At 43.5% G+C, this 21,629-nt stretch overlaps 1 protein-coding gene across 3 annotated transcripts in view; it reads left to right on the plus strand.

Annotated features, from left to right (window-relative positions):
* The window catches only part of RCAN3 (RCAN family member 3), a 39,736-nt gene extending 18,446 nt beyond the window's left edge, over positions 1-21,290 (plus strand). The window contains exons 3-6 of one of the 3 annotated variants that reach the window (XM_043578602.1): positions 12,643-12,816; positions 14,083-14,254; positions 15,904-16,056; positions 19,237-21,290. In XM_043578602.1, coding sequence (XP_043434537.1) covers positions 12,643-12,816; positions 14,083-14,254; positions 15,904-16,056; positions 19,237-19,262 — 525 coding nt within the window. In that variant the 3' untranslated portion in view covers positions 19,263-21,290. Of the gene's footprint in view, positions 1-12,642; positions 12,817-13,694; positions 13,819-14,082; positions 14,255-15,903 lie in introns of those variants that run through there. The other 2 variants (XM_043578601.1, XM_043578603.1) reach the window with 2 other exon arrangements.
* The last annotated feature ends 339 nt before the right edge of the window (positions 21,291-21,629 follow it).

The raw sequence follows: 21,629 nt of genomic DNA on the forward strand, positions 1-21,629 counted from the left end.
CAGGCGCCCCAGTTTACCCTTATCAAAATACACTGGCACCTATCCTTCATCAGAGGTTCCCCCCCCCCCAATAATCTCATTTCAGTTGGGAAAGATCTGCCATTCCCTAAGTCAAGGCAGGACTCAAGGCTCTTAGGTCCGAAGAAACAGCTGGATTACCCATGTGAGTGTGTTCCCGATCTGTCCGAAGCAGGGCTCCCAGGGGTCGGGATGACTCAGGAATGAGCCTTGGGGAGGGTCACACGTGTCAACTCCACACTGCCTGGCACGGAGCCCAGCTTTCGAGCCTTGCTGTCCATCAAATATGAGCTGAGTGAGACTGGGAGGGTCATCTACAGGGTCAGGATACCAACACTCGCCAACATTTATGTCGAAGCCTCATAAATTAATTTTAAGAACCATGTCCTTTCTGTTTCTTTTATTTCCTCTTCTGATTTACATTCCATTTTTACAAATTTTATAGGTGATATAAGGGCAGCAGGACATGCCCGTAACATATGTGTGTATGTGTGCGTATAAATAAGCGGGTAAACAAGTTCAGCGTGTTTGAAGTGCGTAGCAAAGTATTTTTCCTGGTTTGGGAGTACAAAGAACTCTTTTCTTCCTGAACTGTTTTGAGAGTAAGTTGCCAACAGTGATGCCCATCACCCCAGGACTAAGATATGTGCTTCCTGCAAGCAAGGGCCTTCTCCTAGGAGAAAATACAACATTCAGGAAATTAACGTTGGTTTATTATACCCTTCTCATCCTCAGACTCCATTCACAATTCTCTGGCTGTTCCAATAATGTCCTTTATGTCAAAAACTTCAGCTCCTTTTGTGGCATTGCACTTACCTGTCCGGCCCCTTTAGTCTCCTTGAGTCTGGAAGAATTTCTAGTCTCCTCTGGTCTTTGTTGGTGTTCGCACTCAAAGATTCCAGGCTGGTTATTTTGTTGCATGTCTCATTTCGGTTCCTGAGATGTTTCTTTGGGATTAGATCCAGGTTGTGCATCTTCGGCCAGAATACCATGGAAGTGATGCTCTGTTCTCACTGCGTCCTGTCGGGGGGAGAGATTTCCATTTGTCCCATTACCGACAAAATTCACTTTGAGCCCTTGATTAAGGTCATCTCCCAGGTGTGTCCACTGTCAAGTAATTCTCTTTCTCCTTATAATTATTTTGTGGGAGGTATTTGTAAGTGTTCTGTTTCCCTATCAGTGTTTTAAGATATTCATTTATTCATATCAGTACAATTCATAGTTTCCTATCTTTTTGTTGTTGTTACATCTTTATTTTTGAGAGGCAGAGAGAGACAGAGCGTGAGCGTTGGGGGTACAGAGAGAGACACACACAATCCGAAGCAGGCTCCAGGCTCTGAGCTGTCAGCACAGAGCCCGACGCGGGGCTTGAACTCACAAACTGAGATCATGACCTGAGCCAAAGTCGGATGCTTAGCCGACCGAGTCACCCTGGCACCCCATGCTTTCCTATCTTCTTCCTTGGTCTAATCTGTCAACTGCCATTACTTTGACTTGTCCCAGGTTTGGGCAGTGGTTGCCCCTTACAAGATGGCCTCTGTGTCTTTTTGACATGTGCCCACCATTTGAGTATGTCCTTAAACTCTCTAGCACAAGATATTCCAGAATTATCTTATTGTACTTTGCCTGCCCCAGCCCTAGAATCCGCCATTTCTCCAAGAGCCCTGACTCCTTCCAGTGGAGAACAGTGTTTAGAAACCAGGATATGTGAGTAGTTAGCTGTCGCTGTTCCTGGGCTGCTTGCTGGACAGAGCTAGGAAATCCCTAGATGCATGCACATGTGTGTTTACAGTTCTGCTTCCAACCCCAGTCCAGCACCAAAGAATTTGTTTCTAGTTTTCTCCCATTCCAAATTTGTAACTCTTCTTTGACAGAGAGAAAATTAGCTTCCGTTATCTTATTATTTTTACCTACTCAGTCACTCCCTCTGTACTTAACTGCCAGCGTCCACCCTCTTCCCCATGTGGACGCCCTCCTTACCCCCACTGTCCTCCAACACCTTGCACCCAGACCCACCATGTGAAAGTGCTCTTCACCCCATCCAGGTTCTGATGGTCCCACTACTCAGGATCCAGTATGCTGTGCTGGGCCACCTTCCCACACAGACACATCCTCACCGCACTTGGGCTCCGTGACCTTGTGCTGGAATACCTCCCTGCACAGACCTCCCTCCTCACCCTTCTCTCCCCGTTCTCCCCCCACTTGGGCTTCGACACCCTGTCAGTCTGCCCCTGTGCTGAGATAACTTTCCTCCTCCCCTGCTCTGGGCAGTCTTCCTGCGTGGATACCCTCCTCAGCCCCCTGAGCTTCCACACCCTGTGCTGGGCTGCCCCTCATGGGCATTCTTTCCAAACCCTGTTGGGTTCTGGCCCCCCATGCCAGGCTTGCCTCCCGGGTGACCACCTTCCTCACCCCACTGGAACTCTGACACCCTGCTCAGGGCTGCTGTGGCTCCCGGCTTCCCATCAGCATGGACACACCAACTATACTTGGCTTTGCCTAAAAGCTTCTTGTCTAAATGTTCAGGTAGAAAGCTACATTTCTCTTTTTAAAGGACAAATAATACGTGTAAGTTTCTTCCCACTGTTGTTTGTGACATTCTTTCAAGCTCACATGTCTTTGGAAAGATGGGTCTCTAGCCTTAAAAATTACCTTCACCCTCTAATGTCTTGAAGAAAACACCATGAGAAAACAAGCTTGTATCCTTGAATAAATCACACAATCAGTATGTGGTCCTTGTAGCCTCAGCACCTAGAGTAGGACTGGCCTTACTGAATGAGTGAGTGTGGATGAACAGTAAGGAAGATTTCAACAGACAGACACACACACACACATACACACACCACACACACCCCTAGATGGAGTCCACAGAAATAGATCCCGAAGTCACTGCCAACCACTGGCACATGGGCAAGCTTGAGGATGGAACATTCTTGATCTTTGTGCATAACTGACCTTGATTAAAAAGAATCATGTCTTTCTGCTTCACATTTTCCTTTTATACTTTAATAACATCATATCCATTTCTGTTTGTTTGAAGTGGTTTTTCATTCCCCTGGTCTAGCCAGGCACCATGAGTACATAGCAAAGCATATTCTTTTTTCTTTTAAAATTTTTTTTAACATTTATTCATTTTGGGGAGACAGAGCATGAGCAGGGGAGGGGCAGGGAGAGAGAGAGGGAGACACAGAATCTGAAGCAGGCTCCAGGCTCTAAGCTGTCAGCACAGAGCCCATCTCAGGGCTCGAAATTGTGAACCACAAGATCATGAACTGAGCCAAAGTTGGACACTTAACTGACTGAACCACCCAGCTACCCTGCAAAGCATTTTCAAGGCCATCACCAAAGAGTTAATTTTTTTTAAGTTTATTTATTTTTGAGAGAGAGAAAGAGAGAGCATGAGCAGGGGAGGGGCAGAGAGAGACAGTGGGAGACAGAATCCCAAGCAGGCTCCGCACCATCAGCTCAGAGCCCCACGCAGGGCTCAATCTCATGAACCGAGAGATCATGACCTGAGTCGAGATCAAGAGTCAGACACTTAACTGACTGAGCCACCTGGGCGCCCCACCAAACAGTTAAATTATAAGAAATAGCAAACAAAACAAAAAAATAAGATTAAAAGCCACTGAAGTGAAAACAATGTATTTTCTCAACGTGGAGAATTCTGCTATAACTACAAAAAAAAAAAAAAAAAAATCTGTGCTATCTTCTCCCTCAAGTCCCAGGTTCATAGCAGAGTAATACAAGTTCCTCAGTGTCCTAACAGAGAAGCAGTTTCTCTGCTTCGAAGGGTCAGGGGGCATAGGTCAAGTTCTGAAGATCCTGAGAAGACGGGGCACTGATGTCCTCAATCAGTGGTACACTGTTGCCCAGAACACCCAGGTCTCTGGGGAGGGCATGTCTCCAGGTGGCTGCTCCAGCAGTGTGATGCATCTGAACAGTTCCTAACGGACTGTTAGGAAGGGCAGATTCTAATTTTCCATTGGCAGCCTCCACGGTACCTGCCATCTAGTTCATACTGTGTCACTGCTTGTGCGTTCACCTCCTTCTTGGGGAATCCGCATCGTACAGAAGAGCAGCTGGTTTTTTGCGACCACAGAATAGCAAGTGGAATATTGTCAAAGCCCTACCCTATTTGTGTTAATAACAGTAACAGTACTCTATTCTCGTTAGAGTACTTGTTAGAGAGCTATTCCTGTTCTAAGAGCTTTAAGTATTCCTTCTGTCCTCCATAATACCCAATGAAGTGAGTACTTTTATTATCCTCAATTAACAGGTAAGGAAAGTAGGCACAGCAAAGGTAAGCAAACTGCCTGTCAAATCCAGACAGTCTAGCTCTAGAGCTCTGTTACTTGAGGAGATAAATGCCTGGTAGAAGCCATCAGACCTTCCTGAAGTTGTCCCTCCAGGTTAGGGATTCCTCCTGAGGTCTTCCCTTTGTGGTCTCGTGTTTGGAGAAGTGACCAGTCTCTGTTAACTGGATGAAGAAGGAATATTTTATCCATGATAAAGGCCAGTGAGCAGAGAGCTTCTGTTCCTCAGGAATGGATATAGAGGAGGGTTTGGTACGTTCATCAGAGCTAGCGCTCCATCACCAAAGTCATAGGGAAGAGACCACAGTGTTGACTTCGATAGAAGCCTGAGACGAGATATGAAGTTCAAGCTGAACCTGGGCTTCCCTCATCTTTCCTACTTCATCAATGGGGAGAAGAGAAAAGAGGAAGTAGAGATTCAGCTGGACACCCCGGAGGGCAGAATCATGGATTTCCTTGTGCGTGAATATACGATACTGACCTTGCCAGCTGAAGCCTGGGTGCTTGGAACGGCAGTCTGGGTGACTGACGCTGTTTCCCTTGTGCCTGAGGAAATTCACACGGTTTTCAGGGAAAGAACTCACTTTTGTGGTCTTTCTCACCTCTAGTGTCGGATCAAAAACTGTGTTTGAGCCCAAGGGCCTGGATGAGCTTACAAACCACGGGCCACCTTGAGTCCTCACGTTGGGTAATGCCCACCTGTAACCTGACTGCCTCTTCAAGATGCCCACGAGCAGCACAGTAATGGTCAGGGTAGGAGAAGACAGGCTGAGCAAGACAGAATTCTCTGCTTTTCTCCTTGTGTCTGCTTGCTCCCCAAGTTGGTTGCATCTGCCCTTTTCCTCCAGGAGGCTTCACAGTCTGCTCCTCTGTCTCCTCTGCTCTTTTCAGTAAACAACCAGGCTTCAGGCTGAAAAGAAAAGGCCCTTGCTGCTGCCCAGGGACTGTCAGGAGCTGGGATCTCGCTGGAAGTTCTCACAGTGAGGGCTTCAAAGATTGCGCCTTTCCGATAAACATTCCCCAGAAAAGCCGAATAAAAAGTGCTTTTGTTTCCTGATGGGCTACAGGTATCATGTGAGTAGCACTGATTGAGTGCAGCACCTCTGGAACTCCAAAACTGAGTGAACGAGAGCGTGGCTGGGTCGCACCTCCTGGTAGAGGCCCTGACTGCCACTCATCAGTTTAACTGTTCGTGTTCCAGTTGGCTGTGGTGGTGTGGTTGTGGATCTCATTCCCTTCCTTCAGTGGCAAACCATTTTCTAGGTGTTTTCAGGGTGGTGATTGGCCACCAAACTGCTGAAAAATGGCCTCTGCGTTGGGCACACGTCTTCTGTAAAGGCACAGTCACACATCTTTTTCAATGAGCCGTGGAAGACAAAAGGAGAAGTTTTTATAACCGCACATACTAGTGACGACTCAGGGTGTGTTGTCCCACGTGAAATAGTAGCCTTGCTGTGCTCCCGGCTGGGCGGAAGGCCGCCACCCGTGTGCGAGGCTCTGGGCCCGACAGGCTGTGCTCAGCAGTGGTGAGGGCTCAGGTCCGCCTCCACAGCTGGCCACAGAAGCCACCTCATCCCATCCCTCCTCTTGTTTCCTTTTTTCTCTCTTCCTTTTTTCTCTTCCTTTTTTCTCTTTTTTGTTAATTTGGCAAGACTTGCCTACAGTAAAACGTAGAGGTCTTAAGTGTGCAATTTGGTGAGTTTTGGCAGTATTTACCCACGTGATGGACACTCTCATCAAGGATATTTCCATCCCGACCCTATTACCAGTTTGCAGTTTGTTGCCATCAAAAATGACTTATCATTGGTTTGACTACTTTCCGTGTACATGGTATAGGAGATATTATGGATTTGGGCAGGAATCATAGCCGCCTAAGAACTTACGTTCCAATAAAGGCAGCGGATGTATTTGTAAACTTAGTATGAACCATTAAAACCTAAAAACCAATACTGAACAGATAGTATCCCATATCTTCTTGAGTTTTAATTCAGTTTCATGCCTCTTTCTGATCTGGAAAGGTGTTGAAGGCAACATGCATGCTATAGGCCAAAAGTTACAGAAGGTTTTTAAGTTTTCTGTGTGTTCTGCTCCCCTCTAGCACTTCTGAATTTAGGGCCCAGAAGTATTACAAGTGCTCAGATTATCAAAGTTTTAAATTCACCATACCCAGGAGCATGCATGCTGTTTTTTTCCTGGTCCGTGAATTCCATCCCTCTGCCTGTTTGAGTCAGCAGTGATACTGACGAGCACCAAAGGCACTTGCCTTTCCCCGGGTGGACACAGAGGCCTTACCTCTGACATCCATGAACCTGCTGGAGAGACGGGATTTGCTATCTCGGATTTACAGACAGACATAGAACATGAGAAATTTCCTGCCGTAGGACTCCAAAGATAATTCCACAGCTGAATGGATTGAGCATCGCTTCTTCTCAACAGTGAAATTGTTCCTTCTCCTTCGTACAGAAGTGGTGGGGTCCTCGGGTTCTTTTAGTCCAAGGCAAAGGGGTCCGGCAAAATCATTTTCACAATGTATTTCTCAGTGAAATTGATGAACCCCACATTCTCTGCTTTGGGATGGGGAACGGGGGACGAGGCAGTGGTATTTCTGGTAAAAGGTCAAGAAATACACGCTTAGCTGCCACCCTCATCTGTCACTCCCTGAAACCTACCTTCGCACAAGAACTTTTCTGCTCTTCTCTCTTAATGGGTTTTGTGTGGCTCCTGCCCAGCTGCAAAGTACTTTTCTTGAGTTCCCAAGAAAGCTGTCGGTGACATGTTGTCCTCACATATTTTAGGTGCAAGGTATTTGTAGCCATTAAAAAACAATTTTTTTTTTAATGTTTTGTTTATTTTTGAGACAGAGCATGAGCAGGGGAGAGAGGTAGACACAGAATCCGAAGCAGGCTCCAGGCTTTGAGCTGTCAGCACAGAGCCCAACACGGGGCTCGAACTCATAAACTGTGAGATCATGACCTGAGCCCAAGTCGGACACTTAACCGACTGAGCCACACAGGCGCCCCTGTTTGTAGCCATTTTTACTGCTGACTCATTACGCCAGTGATTTCAGTGTATGAAGGCAGCGTCTGTATTTTGTGGAAAACTGCTATAGCAGGAAAAGCCTCAGGGATTGATTTTTAGGCACAATTATTTGTGTTCCTCCTACAGATGTGGTACTGCCCGAGGGGACGCGAAGAGACCACTGGAAAAATAGAATGGTCAATGGCGATTTGGATTTTATGGGATCTTCATTTGCTTATCAGAAGTAAATGTGCAAGACCACCCTTTAACAGGATGGCATTAATTTTATTTGAGAATTCAGAAGGGTATAAAAGTGAATTATTTCTAAAACAATTCTAAGGAGAAAAGTAATAATTTTGTTTCTGAATAAATTCTACTTGTCACAAGTTATTTTTAGGCCGTGCTGATTCCGACCTCCTGTCTGCAGTCTTCTAAACCCCTTTTGTGCTAATGCTAGGTTGTCAGGAATCTGCCAATCGGTACCTGTGGATTCACACAAGGGCGGAGCTACCAGCCAAGGGCGAAGCTACCAGCCAAGGGCGGAGCTACCAGCCAAGGGCGGAGCTACCAGCCAAGGGCGGAGCTACCAGCCAAGGGCGGAGCTACCAGCCAAGGGCTCTCACGTTGTTCCTCAAAAGGAAACAGTAATAGTTTTGCCTCCTTTTTTGTGTTCCCTACCGCACCTCATAGCTGGAGATCACACGTTTTTTGTGTTTTTTTTTAATTTTTTTAGATGTTTATTTTTGAGAGAGAGAGCACAAGCGGGAGAAGGGCACAGAGAGAGACAGAGGCAGAGACAGAATCTGAAGTAGGCTTCAGGCTCTGAGCTGTCAGCACAGAGGTGGGACTCAAACCCATAAACCGCAACATCATGACCTGAACCTAAGTCAGACGCCCAACTGGCTGAGCCACCCAGGTGCCCGGAAATCACACATTTCTTAAACTGTATTATGCTCCATGAAAATGAGAGGGAAAGAGAAAGAACTAACAAAACTTAGAAAAAGCATACTGATCAGCTCTTGCTTGGCTTTGTTTTTGTATAATTCTGAATCCATTCGCAGATCTTTGAAAATAGGAGAGATCCATAGAACCCACTGCTACCTTCCTGTTATATGCAGTTACAGTATATTTCTGGAGTGAAAAAATGTTTTGAAAGGAAACAGGAGGATGTGATCAGGGAGTAGCTGTTTTGTTTGCAAGATAGTGTTACTATAACTACAAAAAATTCATTGTTGTGGGAATTAGGAATAAATATATGGTCCTCTTACCCTTGGCAAGGGAAACTGTTCAATGTATAGAATTACAAAATACTAATATTTCACAAATCATGCTTAATTCTTCCTTGCTTTTCATTTCCACTGCCTTCAGTGTTGATATTTCTTAACTGTCTCACGTGGGAATTCTAATACTTGCTTAGAATTCAAAATGTGAGCATCTGCCAAGAATTAAATAGAATGTAATTTCACAAAATCTCAATTCTAATTTTTTAAAAAAGTGACAAAGCCAACCATCTTTAAAATGGATGCTGAGGGGGGCGCTCAGTCAATTGGGTGTCCGACTTCAGCTCAGGTCATGACCTCACAGTGTGTGAGTTCGAGCCCCGAGTTGGGCTCTGTGCTGACAGCTCAGAGGCTGGAGCCTGCTTCAGATTCTGTGTCTCCCTCTCTCTCTGCCCCTCCCTGCTCATGCTCTGTCTCTCTGTCTCAAAAATAAATAAAAACATTAAAAAAATAAATAAAATGGATACTGAAGAAACTATAAAACATGCCTGAAAGTGTTTATAATTATTAGTATTTCATATACTTACATGTTCATATTTATTTTTAAGAGCCGATGTGCTGTTTAAAAATCCTAACTATATCTCTAATAATTTAGTTGCCCATATTACTTTAATATGTAGGAATAATATAGTAAATAAGAATAGAATCAGTCTTAAAGTTCACCTCCCTTTGAAGCAGCCTGTGGTACATTGGAAATCTAGCACTCAGTGTAAGGTCTGACATACAATTGGTTGCTTAATAGATGTAGGTTTTTAAAGTTTATTTATTTTGAAAGAGAGACAGTGCAAGTGGGGAAGGGATAGAGGGGGGGAACAGAGAATCCCAAGCAGGCTCCGCACTGCCAGTGCAGAGCCCGATGCAGGGCTCGAACCCATGAAACCGCGAGATCATGACCTGAGCCAAAACCCAGAGTGGGTCACTTAACCAGTTGAGCCACCCAGGCACCCCTTTAATTTTTTTTTAAGTTTATTTATTTTTGAGAGAGAGAAAGAGGGGCAGAGACACACACACACACACACACAGAATCCGGAGCAGGCTCCAGGCTCTGAGCTGTCAGCACAGAGCCCGACTGGGGGCTCAAGCTCACAAACTGTGAGATCATGACCTGAGCCGAAGTCAGATGCTCAACCAACTGAGCCACCCAGGTGCCCCTTAATATCTGTATTTTTTAGATGAATGAGCAAAAATGATGTAATTTTTAAGTAAATTATGTTTTCTAAATCACAAGGGATATTTGAACATTAGAAGAATAAATATTTGATCACAAATCATTTCACATTTTCACATTGGAAAAATATTGTGACGTGGTAGGAAAATATTCAAACTGAGAGAAGTTAACAAATGATTTTTAATTCAGTATCAACAACTAATTGAAGGTTCTGCAGATAAACCAAAAACAAAGGTATTTTTCAGGTTCCTTTATTATGTTATCTTTGGCAAGCCTAAGGAATATTTCTTAAAGTATTGAGAATTTTCTTAGGTCTGTTTTGTTACATTTCACTTATTAAATTGCATAAAAGTAAAGTTAATGTTGCTGTTCCAGTAATTGAAGTTGGGTTTTTTTCATTATTGCCATTTATTAACAAATGGGAGTAGCACCATTTTTTTTTCTCAGCCTTATAGAATAACTCGCTCTTTATTGCTCTATTTCGTCTCAGATATTTAGGATATGTGTATATATATATATAGTTATTTTTTACCAAACAATGCTAATTTTGTAGAATTACATATTCCCAAATGAACCTTGAGAAAAAGATTTTGTTGTTTTGCTTTTGTAAAAGAGGGACTATGGCTGTAGGATATTATGTGTCTTTAAAGAAGATGCTAAATGCACATTACTAGCATCATTCATAGAAATTCTATCCAGGGGGGTAAATAGAAAGTGAAAAAAAAAAATTGAAAAGAAAGCCAAAGAGGAGAGAATAGGAAGATAGAAAATATGAGGAAAGTAGATAAAATAAGATGGTGGGCATCCAAAAATATCAGTAATCACAACAGTGGACTAATTCGTCCAATTAAAAGCAAATGACATCAGAAAGGTACATTCATAGGGGCGCCTGGGTGGCTCAGTCGATTGAGCTTCCGACTTTGCCTCAGGTCATGATCTCATAGTTCGTGAGTACAAGCCCCAGGTTGGGCTCTCTGCTGTCAGCAGAGCCTGCTTGGGATCTTCTGTCCTCCTCGCTCTCTGCCCTTCCCCCACTGCCTGCCCCCCCTCCCCAAATAAACTTAAAAGGTACATTTATATAAAATGTTCCCCTGAAGCTAGATCTCAGGGGACTCTGCCATTCCAGATACAACTGGGAAGTACCCTTCCCCTAAAAAACTCCATTTAGATAAAACTCTAGAAAATACAATCTAATCTAGAGTGATAGAAAAATGATAGGCATTGCTGGTGGGGTGGGGCACCTCATACGTAAAAGTCATTTGTGCTGAGAAAAGACTTAAATTTCAAAGGTAAAACCATAACACTTTGAGAAATGATCTAGGAGAACATCAATCTGAATATAGAAGGATTCTTCTCTGTCTTTCTTTCTTTCTTTCTTTCTTTCTTTCTTTCTTTCTTTCTTTCTTTCTTTCTTTCGAGAGGGAGAGCATAAGCAGGGGAGGGGCAAAGAGAGAGAGGGAGAGAGAATTCCAAGCAGGTTCTGTGCTTGTAGCACAGAGCCTGATGTAGGGCTCAAACCCACGAACTGAGATCATGACCTGAGCTGAAGTCGAAAGCTGGACACTCAACTGACTGAGCCACCTAGGCGCCCCTAGAAGGATTTCTTAGGACACAGAAAGCACAGAAGGAAGAAACTGATAAACTCAGTCATGTGCAGATCTAAAACTTCTGTTTCTCAAACACACACACACACACACACACACACCAAAAAGAGCTGGGAAAAAAATATTTATGGCCCATTTAATTGACAAAGAATTAGTATTTCTGTGGAATTTCCATGACTCAATAAAAAAAAAGACAACCCAGGAGAAAAATGGGCAAAAGATATAAACAGGCATATGACATTAACAGGCGTCCCAAATAACCAATAAACAGGAAAAGAGGCTCAACCGCAATCTTCAGAGAAATGTGAATGATAACCAACATCAGAGCCCATTTGCAAGCCCCTACCTCCCATTAATAAAAAGTCCATATTAAGCAAAGATGCCTGCAAAGGTGTGTCGACAAAGACATAACTATAGCACATGTCTGCTCTTAGAGAGTAAACTGGTACAAACACTTTGGGGAACTATTTGGCGGTCTCTACTGAAGTTAAAGATGTGCCAAGTGTAAGGCCCATGAATTCCACTTATAGGTGGGTCCACCAGGGAAACTCCTGCATTTAGGTACCAAGAGATGTGTGCAAGAATGTTCATGGCACCACTGTAGCAGACAATATGGGGCAGTCCAGATTCCACCAGCATTGGATAAATCACCGTGTGGCTCTTGGGTGGAATACTCCGTAGCAGCAGAAAAAAAAAATGACTTACAGCTACAAGGAAGACTCTTAGGAGCAAAATGTAAGGGGAAAAGCTCACAAAAAGTTACAGAAGTGTACATGCAATGTGGTTATGTCTTTCAGGACACAAATAAATGTAAAACTATCAAGAAAAGCATGGGAATAATAAGCACAAAACCCAGAAATGGTTACTTTAAAGGAGGAAACAGATGAGCCGGAAAAAGCCAGTCTGGCTCAGTGGGGGCTTCAAACCAGTACAGTGTTCTTGTTCTGTGATTGCGTGTATTTAGATCTTTGTTTATACTTGACATTTGCTTATTTTCTACTTCGAACCTATGCAATATTTAATAAAGTTAATTACTTTTAACATAGGTGCAAATTGCCGAATTTAGCCCATGGCAATGGGATACCTATGTACACCTGCAATAAACGTACACGTTTTTGGAAAAATGGTAAATCATGAGTTCCGTCCCATTACTTACGTTTAATTAAATTTCCTTTTGCTAAAGGTTTTCCTTCTTCTCCCCCCTCCCCATTTCCCCTGCCCTGCTGCTCCCCGATGTTTAGGAGAGGTTTGAAGCACTTTTCACTGTCTACGATGACCAAGTGACATTTCAGTTGTTCAAAAGCTTTAGAAGAGTCAGAATAAATTTCAGCAAACCAGAAGCAGCAGCAAGAGCGCGAATAGAACTCAACGAAACAGACTTCAACGGGAAGAAGCTGAAGCTGTATTTTGCACAGGTACAGGTGGACAGGGAGGGCACTGTTCTCTCAACCCCCTTTCCTCCCAAAGTACCGTCAGTTCTCCATTTTCTTGCTTATTGCATCAGAGGTCTTTGAATCCCAAGCAGCAAGTAATGTAAAAGTATTTTTCCTTTATTTTACAGATATATAAATATTTATTAAGCATAGTTTCCCTCCTAACTCTGTTTTGCTTATACTGCTGGTCAAAGGAATTCATTTTTCTGGGCACCATTTCTCAACTGGTGAAGCCCTGACACCCTAAGATCAGTGAATTAACTTTCCTCCCGTGCACCTGTGATGGCACTTGTGATGTGACATCCTTGGGAGAATTGAGAAAATCGTCTCTGAAACCGTTTCTATGTTGTGTGATTCATATGAGACCCCTCACTGAAAATAGCTGCCAGCCTAGGGATGACCAGGGGGGTGGCGAGGACCGTGCAAAAAAGGCAATTTCTGGGAGCCTGTGGGTTACCAAGAACCGTAAGTGCTTACTGTTCTAATCCCTATTGGTGGAATTCTCTGAAACTCATTTCTCCTCAGAAGAATTGATGACATAAAGGCTTTTGACCTCTATTCATGTATTAAGTGGGCTGTTTTACTTTCAACTGATGCTTTTCCCCCTTGGTCTTAACTTCCAAATTAAAAAAAAAAGGAGTGGGGCGGGGGGAGGGAGGAAGTACCTGAGTGGCTCAGTCGGTTAAGCGTCCGAGTCTTGATTTCAGTCCAGGTCATATCTCTGGGTTCATGAGTTTGAGTCCCGCTTCAGGTGCCACGCTGACAATGTAGAGCCTGCTTGGGATTCTCTCTCTCTTCCTCTCTACCCCCCCTCCCGCTCTCTTTCTTTCTCTCTCTCTCTCAAAAATAATAAATAAACTTTAAAAAAGCAGAAGCTTGTTGTCTCACACTCCAAACGAAAACCTAGATGACAGTTGTCAGGATATTTCAGTGGAGCTGCTTGAGACGCAGCCGATGTGACCTAATCTCTTCTACAATCGGCATGTAGGTTTCCTACCATTCATTGTTCCTTCATCTGTCAGTTGCTTCTTCCAGGCAGCTGTCGAACACCCCGTGTGCGTGGGCTCTGTGCTGTGCACCGTGTGTGCCCCGGGGTAAACTAAATAGACCGGCCGCTGCCGGGAGGTGCGGGCTGTGGAGGGGGGCTTGGCTTTCGTGGTCTGCGAAGAGGTGTCACAGCCTGAAGAGGAAAAGGAAGAAACAGCCCCGTTGCAACCTGGTCTTGAGAACTTCCGTCCTTCCCCACAGGTACAGATGTCCAGTGAAACACGGGACAAGTCGTATTTACTGCCACCCCAGCCAGTCAAACAGTTCCTCATCTCCCCTCCCGCGTCGCCTCCGGTGGGGTGGAAGCAGGGGGAAGACGCGACACCTGTTATAAATTATGACTTACTCTGTGCAGTTTCCAAACTGGGACCAGGTAACAAACTTTCATCTTTCCTTTTTTTTTTTTTTTTTCCCCAAGAAACTTTTTTGTTTTTGAGAGAGAGCAGAGGGGGAGGAGCAGAGGGGTGGCGAGGGGGGAGAGAGAGGGAATATCTCAGGCAGGTTCCACACTCAGCCCAGAGCCCGATGTGGGTCTGGATCCCATGACCCTGGGATCATGACCTGAGCCAAAATCAAGAGTCTGATGCTCAACTGAGCCCCGCAGGCATGAGAAACCTGAGAAACTTTTGTGTTAAAGGCCATATTCAGCAATTTGTGTTCTAGCCAACTGGTAGCAACACGATCAGAGTGGAGGATAAAGTCAAATAAACCCGGGTTCAAACTCTAGCGTTTGCTAACTTTGTGATTTTTTTTTTTTAAGATTTTAAAAAAATGTTTGTTGATTTTTGAGGGGGAGAGAGGGGGACAGAAGATCTGAAGTGGGCTCTGTGCTGACAGCAGAGAGCCAGATATGGAGCTTGAAGTCAGGAACTGTGAGATCATGACCTGAGCCAAAGGCAGACGCTTAACCAACTGAGCCACCCAGCTGCCCCTTTAAGATTTTATTTTTTAAATAATCTCCACACCCAATGTGAAGCTTGAACTCACAACCCCGAGACCAAAAGTCACATGCCGGTTGCCCTGCAAACTGTGATCTTCAGCAAGTTACTTAGCTCCAATTTCTGAACCTGTTTTCTCATCTAAAGTAGGGGTCGTAATAGCTCCCGTTCAGTGTGGACTCAGTATAAGGATTAAATGTTATATACATAATACTCATAAATGTAACCACAGTTTTAACTGCTGCAGATTCTACTAGTAATAACAGGCCGTTAGTGAATGTTGGTTACCTTCTCTACACTGAAGACTTACTTCAAGGAATTGGTGGCAATACCAAACCATTCCTTCTAAATTCTTCTACTTATTTTCATTTCTTTTTCTTTGATTTCTCTCATCTCTTTAAAATAATATAAGAAATCAATGCCATTGCTGGGTGTCCACCTACAATAATATTATGCCTCTTATAAAGGGAAACAGGCTTTTTAGGGAGGTGGCTTACTGTTGTTTTTAGACATGATAGGCTATCTCTTAGATGTATGAGGTCCTATAATAAAGGGCTTGCTTGGGGCATCTGGGTGGCTCGGTGGGTTAAGTGTCCGGTTTCAACTCAGGTCATGATCTCACAGCTTAGGAATTTGAGCCCCACGTCAGGCTCTGTGCTGACAGCTCGGCGCCTGGAGCCTGCTTCGGATTCTGTGTCTCCCTCTCTCTCTGCCCCTCCCCCGCTCGTGCTCGCTCGCTCTCTCTCTCTCTCCCTCCCTCCCTCCCTCCCTCAAAAAACATAAATAAACATTTAAGAATTAAAAAAATAATAAAGGGCTTGCTGATGCTGCCTGGAAGCTTACAAGTCTCTCCTGCAGGAAAACCAAAATCATTCTGAAGTTAAGCAGTTCACTCATACTGTTCATACAACAGTAATTAGCATTTCCATTTTAACTCCCAAGACCTCAGTACCCCTCACCAGCTAATTTCTTAAAAGGGCAGAACTGTCTAAGAACCTTCAAGTATCCGATCTCTCATGCCAAAACTGAGTGGAACAAGAAGTTTTAAGACACAGACACCTGTTCTTGCCGTTTACCTCCACAGGAGAGAAATACGAGCTCCATGCAGGAACTGAGTCGACACCCAGCGTGGTGGTTCATGTCTGTGACAGTGAAACTGAAGAGGCAGAAGAAACAAAAAACCCCAAACAGAAAATTACCCAGACGAGGCGCCCCGAACCTCCAGCCGCAGCACTGGGTGAGCCCCAGACCTTCGATGGGGCGCTGTGAGGCCGCTGGTTGTGGTGCCAGGCAGGTGCCCTTGTGGGCTCAGCACCGGAGCCCCGTGCCCCTCTGCAGCGTTGCCGGTCATTGGCGCTGATCCTGTGGGGGGGGGAGGCTGGGAGTGAATGGGGCGTGGTGTGTTTTGTCACCACGCCTGTGCTGCAGACATAGCCCTATCAGGTCGCGGCGGATTTTACCTGGTCGCAATTTTAACAGATCTTCCGAACAGCACATGAAATGAAAGGATTGGCCCCCAACGTGTCGCAACTCTTGACCATTTTTTAAGCGGTAGCAAATTAGGAAATTTGGCTGATTTCTGGCTCCTTCCAGCAATGGTAACTTCCCTGATTCCATATCGCATGGGGTACCAAAAAACTAAAGCGGTAGTCACCGAGCTCAGTACCATTTTTATGAATTTAAAAATAGTCTTACAATTTCAGTAATCTGCTGTGGGTACTTTTGTAATGGTATAATAGCTTCCAGCTACTCTGTTGATCAAAGGTCAATTGTTCCTCCATATACGTGAAATTTTTTGCACAGAAAGAAATCTGAAATGTAGAGTAATTGATAGAGAATCATTTTTCTCAAGTAGTTTTTTCTTTAGCTTTGGGGAGGAAATGCCAAATTCACTTTGACTATGGGAATCACATAGTACAAATCCGCGTGGGTGTTACTCTCTTCCCTGTTACTGTTAAACTTCAAGGGGACGGTGACGCACAGACCACTGTTCCCAATGCACCGTCCCTCCCAGAGAAAGAACTGCTACTTTGGAAGTAGGGCATACCACCAGAGAGTTTGACGAGGACCTCAGGTGGCTCATGCGATCTGCCATGTGGGACCATGTGCTAGCCTGTAGCATACCCAACTGTCTTTAGCCACCTGTTGAGTTTTTCAATGGTAAACATATTGTGTGTGTCATTCATTGACTTTAAAGTTTTTTTTTTAATGTTTATTTTTGACAGACAGAGCATGAGTGGGGAGGGGCAGAGAGAGAGGGAGACACAGAATCCGAAGCAGGCTCCAGGCTCTGAGCTGTCAACGTAGAGCCTGACGCGGGGCTCGAATTCACAGACCGTGAGATCATGACCTGAGCCAAAGTCGGATGCTCAACCGACTGAGCCACCCAGGCACCCCTTCATTGACTTTAAATTAGAAAAGGTACCAATAAGGTTTTCCGAAGACCAATGTTTAATGGCCTATTTAAACATTTTCCAGTTTCCTTTGGAAGAAAAGACACACACATTCTTTTCCGCTGAGTTAGGTAAAGATGGGGGAAATTGAGATCATTCAGATAGTCAGACTTCTGTTCCTGGTGCAGTCTTTTATACTCTGGCTTACACTTGGCATTTTTCCCTAAAACAGAATCGTTTCTTACTTGTGTTTCAGGAGTGGATAGTGGAAGCCCCTAAAGCAGAAGCAAGCATCTTTTTAACTTTCTGTGGTCTGTTCAGACTTTGTAATCCTTTTATAGAAAAGTCTCATAACTAAGAAAACCTGGCTTTGGTCAGGTGGCTCTGCTGAGCTCTGTTCACTGTGCTGTTTCCTCCATGTGTCAGATGTCTGGAGCCCCCTGGCATGTGTGTGAGGGGCCGCACATGGGAGATTGGACCAATAAACCAAGGAGGCTGTGCCCACATGGAGAGAAGAACACAAATTCATGCCAGGATGTCCGTACATTTTTGGTAGCATGTTTTTGTGGGTTAGAGGTTCTTATTATGGAGAGATTTATCTCTGAGGACTTAAACTGTATTGCCAAAAAAAAAAAGTTTGCTATATTTTCCTTGCCCTCAAATTCTCTAAGATGTTACACTCTCCTCTTTATAGATGTTCACTGCTACTAAGCTTCAACATAAATTCAGTTGAAATTTGTGATCTCAAAGCAGTTTATTAAATTCAGATAATTGTTTGGCAGTTTAACTGACAGTCACTTGATACATTTGCTTTGCATTCTAAATTTCCCATTTTGCCAGTTTTCAGTCTTACCTGGCTACACTAATCATTGCAGATTGGACCCTGTCAGGAAATGTGTGTATTTTCAACAGGTGGGAATTAAAATGTTTCCTTTTAGGTAATGTTTATTAGCTATAATTTTCTAAGTAATCAGAATCCATGATGTTTTATTATTTGGCGTGGCTTTCATGGTCTTCCTTCCAATTAAAGAATAGTCTATCCCTAACTTACATAATCTGGTTTTAAAGTCAGGCAGTGCAAATTACCTGAATATTTTCTTTTTCTCTGTTCTTATTTTTTTGAGAGTATTGAATAAATTGAAAAACTTAAATCAAAATAAATATATATTAAATATAAAATACGTAATATATATTAAACTTTTCTGAATGGAAAACATTAATATTTTCATTACCTCTAATGTAGTTCCATAAGGTGAATGCTAAAAGAAAAACTACTAAATGCCCATAAATTTTTAACTATTGTGAAATTAACCAGTTTCTCAACAAGTATGATGGGCTCTGTCCTTTTTTTGGCCATTTTTATATCCAGCTCATGTAACCATCTTATAAGAGATGAGGCTCGTGTTCTTTTTTTAAGTTCCTTTTAATACGTTTAGCTACATTTTTCTTCTCTGAAGTTGAGTTATTACTTAGATTGAACTGATAGTAGAGTAGCTATGTGCTCTTTGGAAATCATAACTTCTTCTTGGGAATCAAATTACTTAGAGCATTGTGAGGAAAGAAAATGATGCTTTGTGTTAGGAAAAAAACAGTCTGTGAGGGATAAGAAAATCATAGCACTTAATGAGAATAGTCAACAGAACCTGCAGTGCGTTGGCTCTTCCGTTCTAGGTTCTTGCAGCATACCCACCTGATAAAACCAGAAATCAGCCCATTTAAGAAGTGTGCTGGTGTGAGGATCGACTAGTTGAAGGTTCTAAGAGGCAGAAAGGGTATGAACAGTTCCCTTGCCCTCCGGAGCAGAGAGCAGGAGAGCAGACTAATCTTACTGTCTGCTTCTTGAGACTTTATACACTAAACCTGTCCACATAACTGAGAGCCCAGTAAACGCTACCAGGAACTTTTAAGCTCAACAAAATGGTTCAAATAGAACATGGTGTGTTTGAATCAGAGCTGCCAGGAGATGGGGCAGGAACAGCACTGTCGTTCTTTTAGAAAATGGTCATTTTGTTTCCCACTCCCAGCGATTTCATCTCAAACACTGTCGTGATCGAAAGTGAAGACTAGATTCTCTCAGAACCTGAGCCACTGTGCTGAAGGAGGCTTTGGAAAATGACGTACTCTACTCCTCCTGTGACACAGACGAGAAAACTGAGGTGATGCGACTTGTTTCAAAGCTCGCAGGGACTAGCTTGCATTCCCAGCTCCCATGTTTGGGCCTTTTCTACTTTTTTCTTGCATAGGCCTCTTTAGAGGCCCTCAGAAGCAGTGAATCTCTGTCATAAGAAAACAGACAAACAAAAAAAAGGGAAAAGAATTCTATCTCCCCCTGAAGGGATACAGTGAACAAGAAACATCAGATGAAGGTAGTAACTTAGTAATTTCATGAGTGAAGTTATGTTCCGTGTTTGTGTTTCGGTTGTCATCGTGCTGTTGGGATTGGAATCCCATTAAGTAATGGCATTTTGGTAGCCAGCAATTATGTTGACATTTTGTGTGGGCTTTCCTAGATTTTAGGCGTAACGAGATTAAAATATAAACAGTCATACTTGAGATGTGACTCTCAGGAAGCAGCGTGAGATCTCGTCGGATTTGGAAACAGTTTGCAGTGGAATGACACCATTACCCAGTGCTTGTAAAAGGTTGAAGACTGACCTGTGCTTCATGTTTTTAGATAGACTCGTTTACAGACCATAGCTTTATTTTTAAAAGGGAAGATCTCAAACATAATTAAGCAGTGGAAAATGTATGCTTTTCTTTGGTGCATCAAAGTTCCCTGTCTGCTGGTATCTGCCTTTTCTCTGAAGATGTGTACTTTAATACCTGTCACCCAGGTGAACGTGGTCAACCTTCCTTCCCCCCCCCCACCCCCCCACTGTGCTCCTGTTTTCCACCTACATTTGCATCGTCCTGTATGAAAGGAAACAAATTACTTTATCCGTGTGACAATATAAAGGAACAAAAGGTGAGGGGATTCATTCCTCCCAGCTGGAAGGTAAGTCCATTGTAATAGAAGCTCACTTTTTAACAAGTTAAATACATTTGAAGAAAAAGGTTTATGAACCTTGTTCAACAATATGACAAGTACTCGTTTGCTTTATAAACTCCCCTTGGGGTCCGGGCCAGCCAGATCATTTTCATTGGAACGCCATCGTTGTGTTTAACCATGAATCGGGAAAATGCCAATACCTTGAAGGGTGTTGTTTTTATTACCAAATACACAAGCCACAAAGCAACAGGAAGTTGCTACAACTGCTAGGTTTTACCGACCAAAAAGATCATAAAAACGGTCACGTTCAAAATAGAAGTTTCCGGCCAAGCTTAAGAAAAACGAACATTGAGCTGAGTCCAAGTGTCTCCATCCATTTAAACAGAAGTGTAAAGACCTTTTACTACATTAGACACGTGGTCTCTCTTGTAAACTGTGTTTCCTTTTGAAGCAAAATCAATTATGGGCTGCAGACCCTTGGAGTTTCCTGCACCGCTTCGACTGAATGTTCATTCTGTCATAACGGAAGATCTCTATGCAGATAATACGCGCTTTCCTGTATTGTTTCCTATTTAGTGCCCAGGCTGCCTCCCCCAGACTGGGGACTGCGGAGAGAGAAAGGTGGCTACTCATGTGGCTGCGCTATTCTCTTCCCACGGCCTGTCACCCCGAGGTGGGGGCCCCAGACAGGAGGGATCCACGTTTCTGCTGCCAGCGCACATGTCCTCCAACTTTATCTTCATTGAACCCAGGAGTTGGATTGCCATTTTATGTGAACATGTTTGTGATCTTGTGTTATCTTCATGGGCACGTTACTTTTCTGGTACTATAAATTATAGTGAATATATTGTACTTCCAAAAACTGGTCAGTAATTTATATACATGTATTCCGTATTTTAGTGTGCTTGAAGTGACAGTCCGTAATTCGTAGTAGTTTGTTACTTGTCAACTTTGGCTATCCTGTATTTTTAGGACATGTAAACGTTCCTTGTCCTATCAAAGTGACAAAAGCAGAATGTAATTTTTTTGGAATCCTTGTGATTACTTGTAACAAGTTTTGTTTTTAAGGCTAATAAAAATAAAATTAGGTTTGTTTTTTTTTTAATCCATCTGTTGGATTGAGTTCTTGTACTATTTTTAATAACTGTCATTTACACTGGGACACCTGGCTGGCTCAGTTGGTAGAACAGGCAACTCTCGATCTCTCGGGGTTGTTAAGTTTGAGCCCCATGTCGGGTGTGGAACCTACTCTAACTAGTAGGTTCCGGTTGAACATTAGTACTGTGCTGTGCCAGAGTTAAAGGTGTTAACTCACTGCAGACTCTGGCAATAACCCCGATGGTTTGAGTTCTTTACCAAGAAAAGTTTTCTTACCTGGGTTTATCCTCAGTTAAAAATGATTCATTCCAGGTAAAGGCTTATTTTCTG

The sequence above is a fragment of the Prionailurus bengalensis genome, chromosome C1 (genome assembly GCF_016509475.1).
Source record: "Prionailurus bengalensis isolate Pbe53 chromosome C1, Fcat_Pben_1.1_paternal_pri, whole genome shotgun sequence".
Classification (NCBI taxonomy): Eukaryota; Metazoa; Chordata; class Mammalia; order Carnivora; family Felidae; genus Prionailurus; species Prionailurus bengalensis.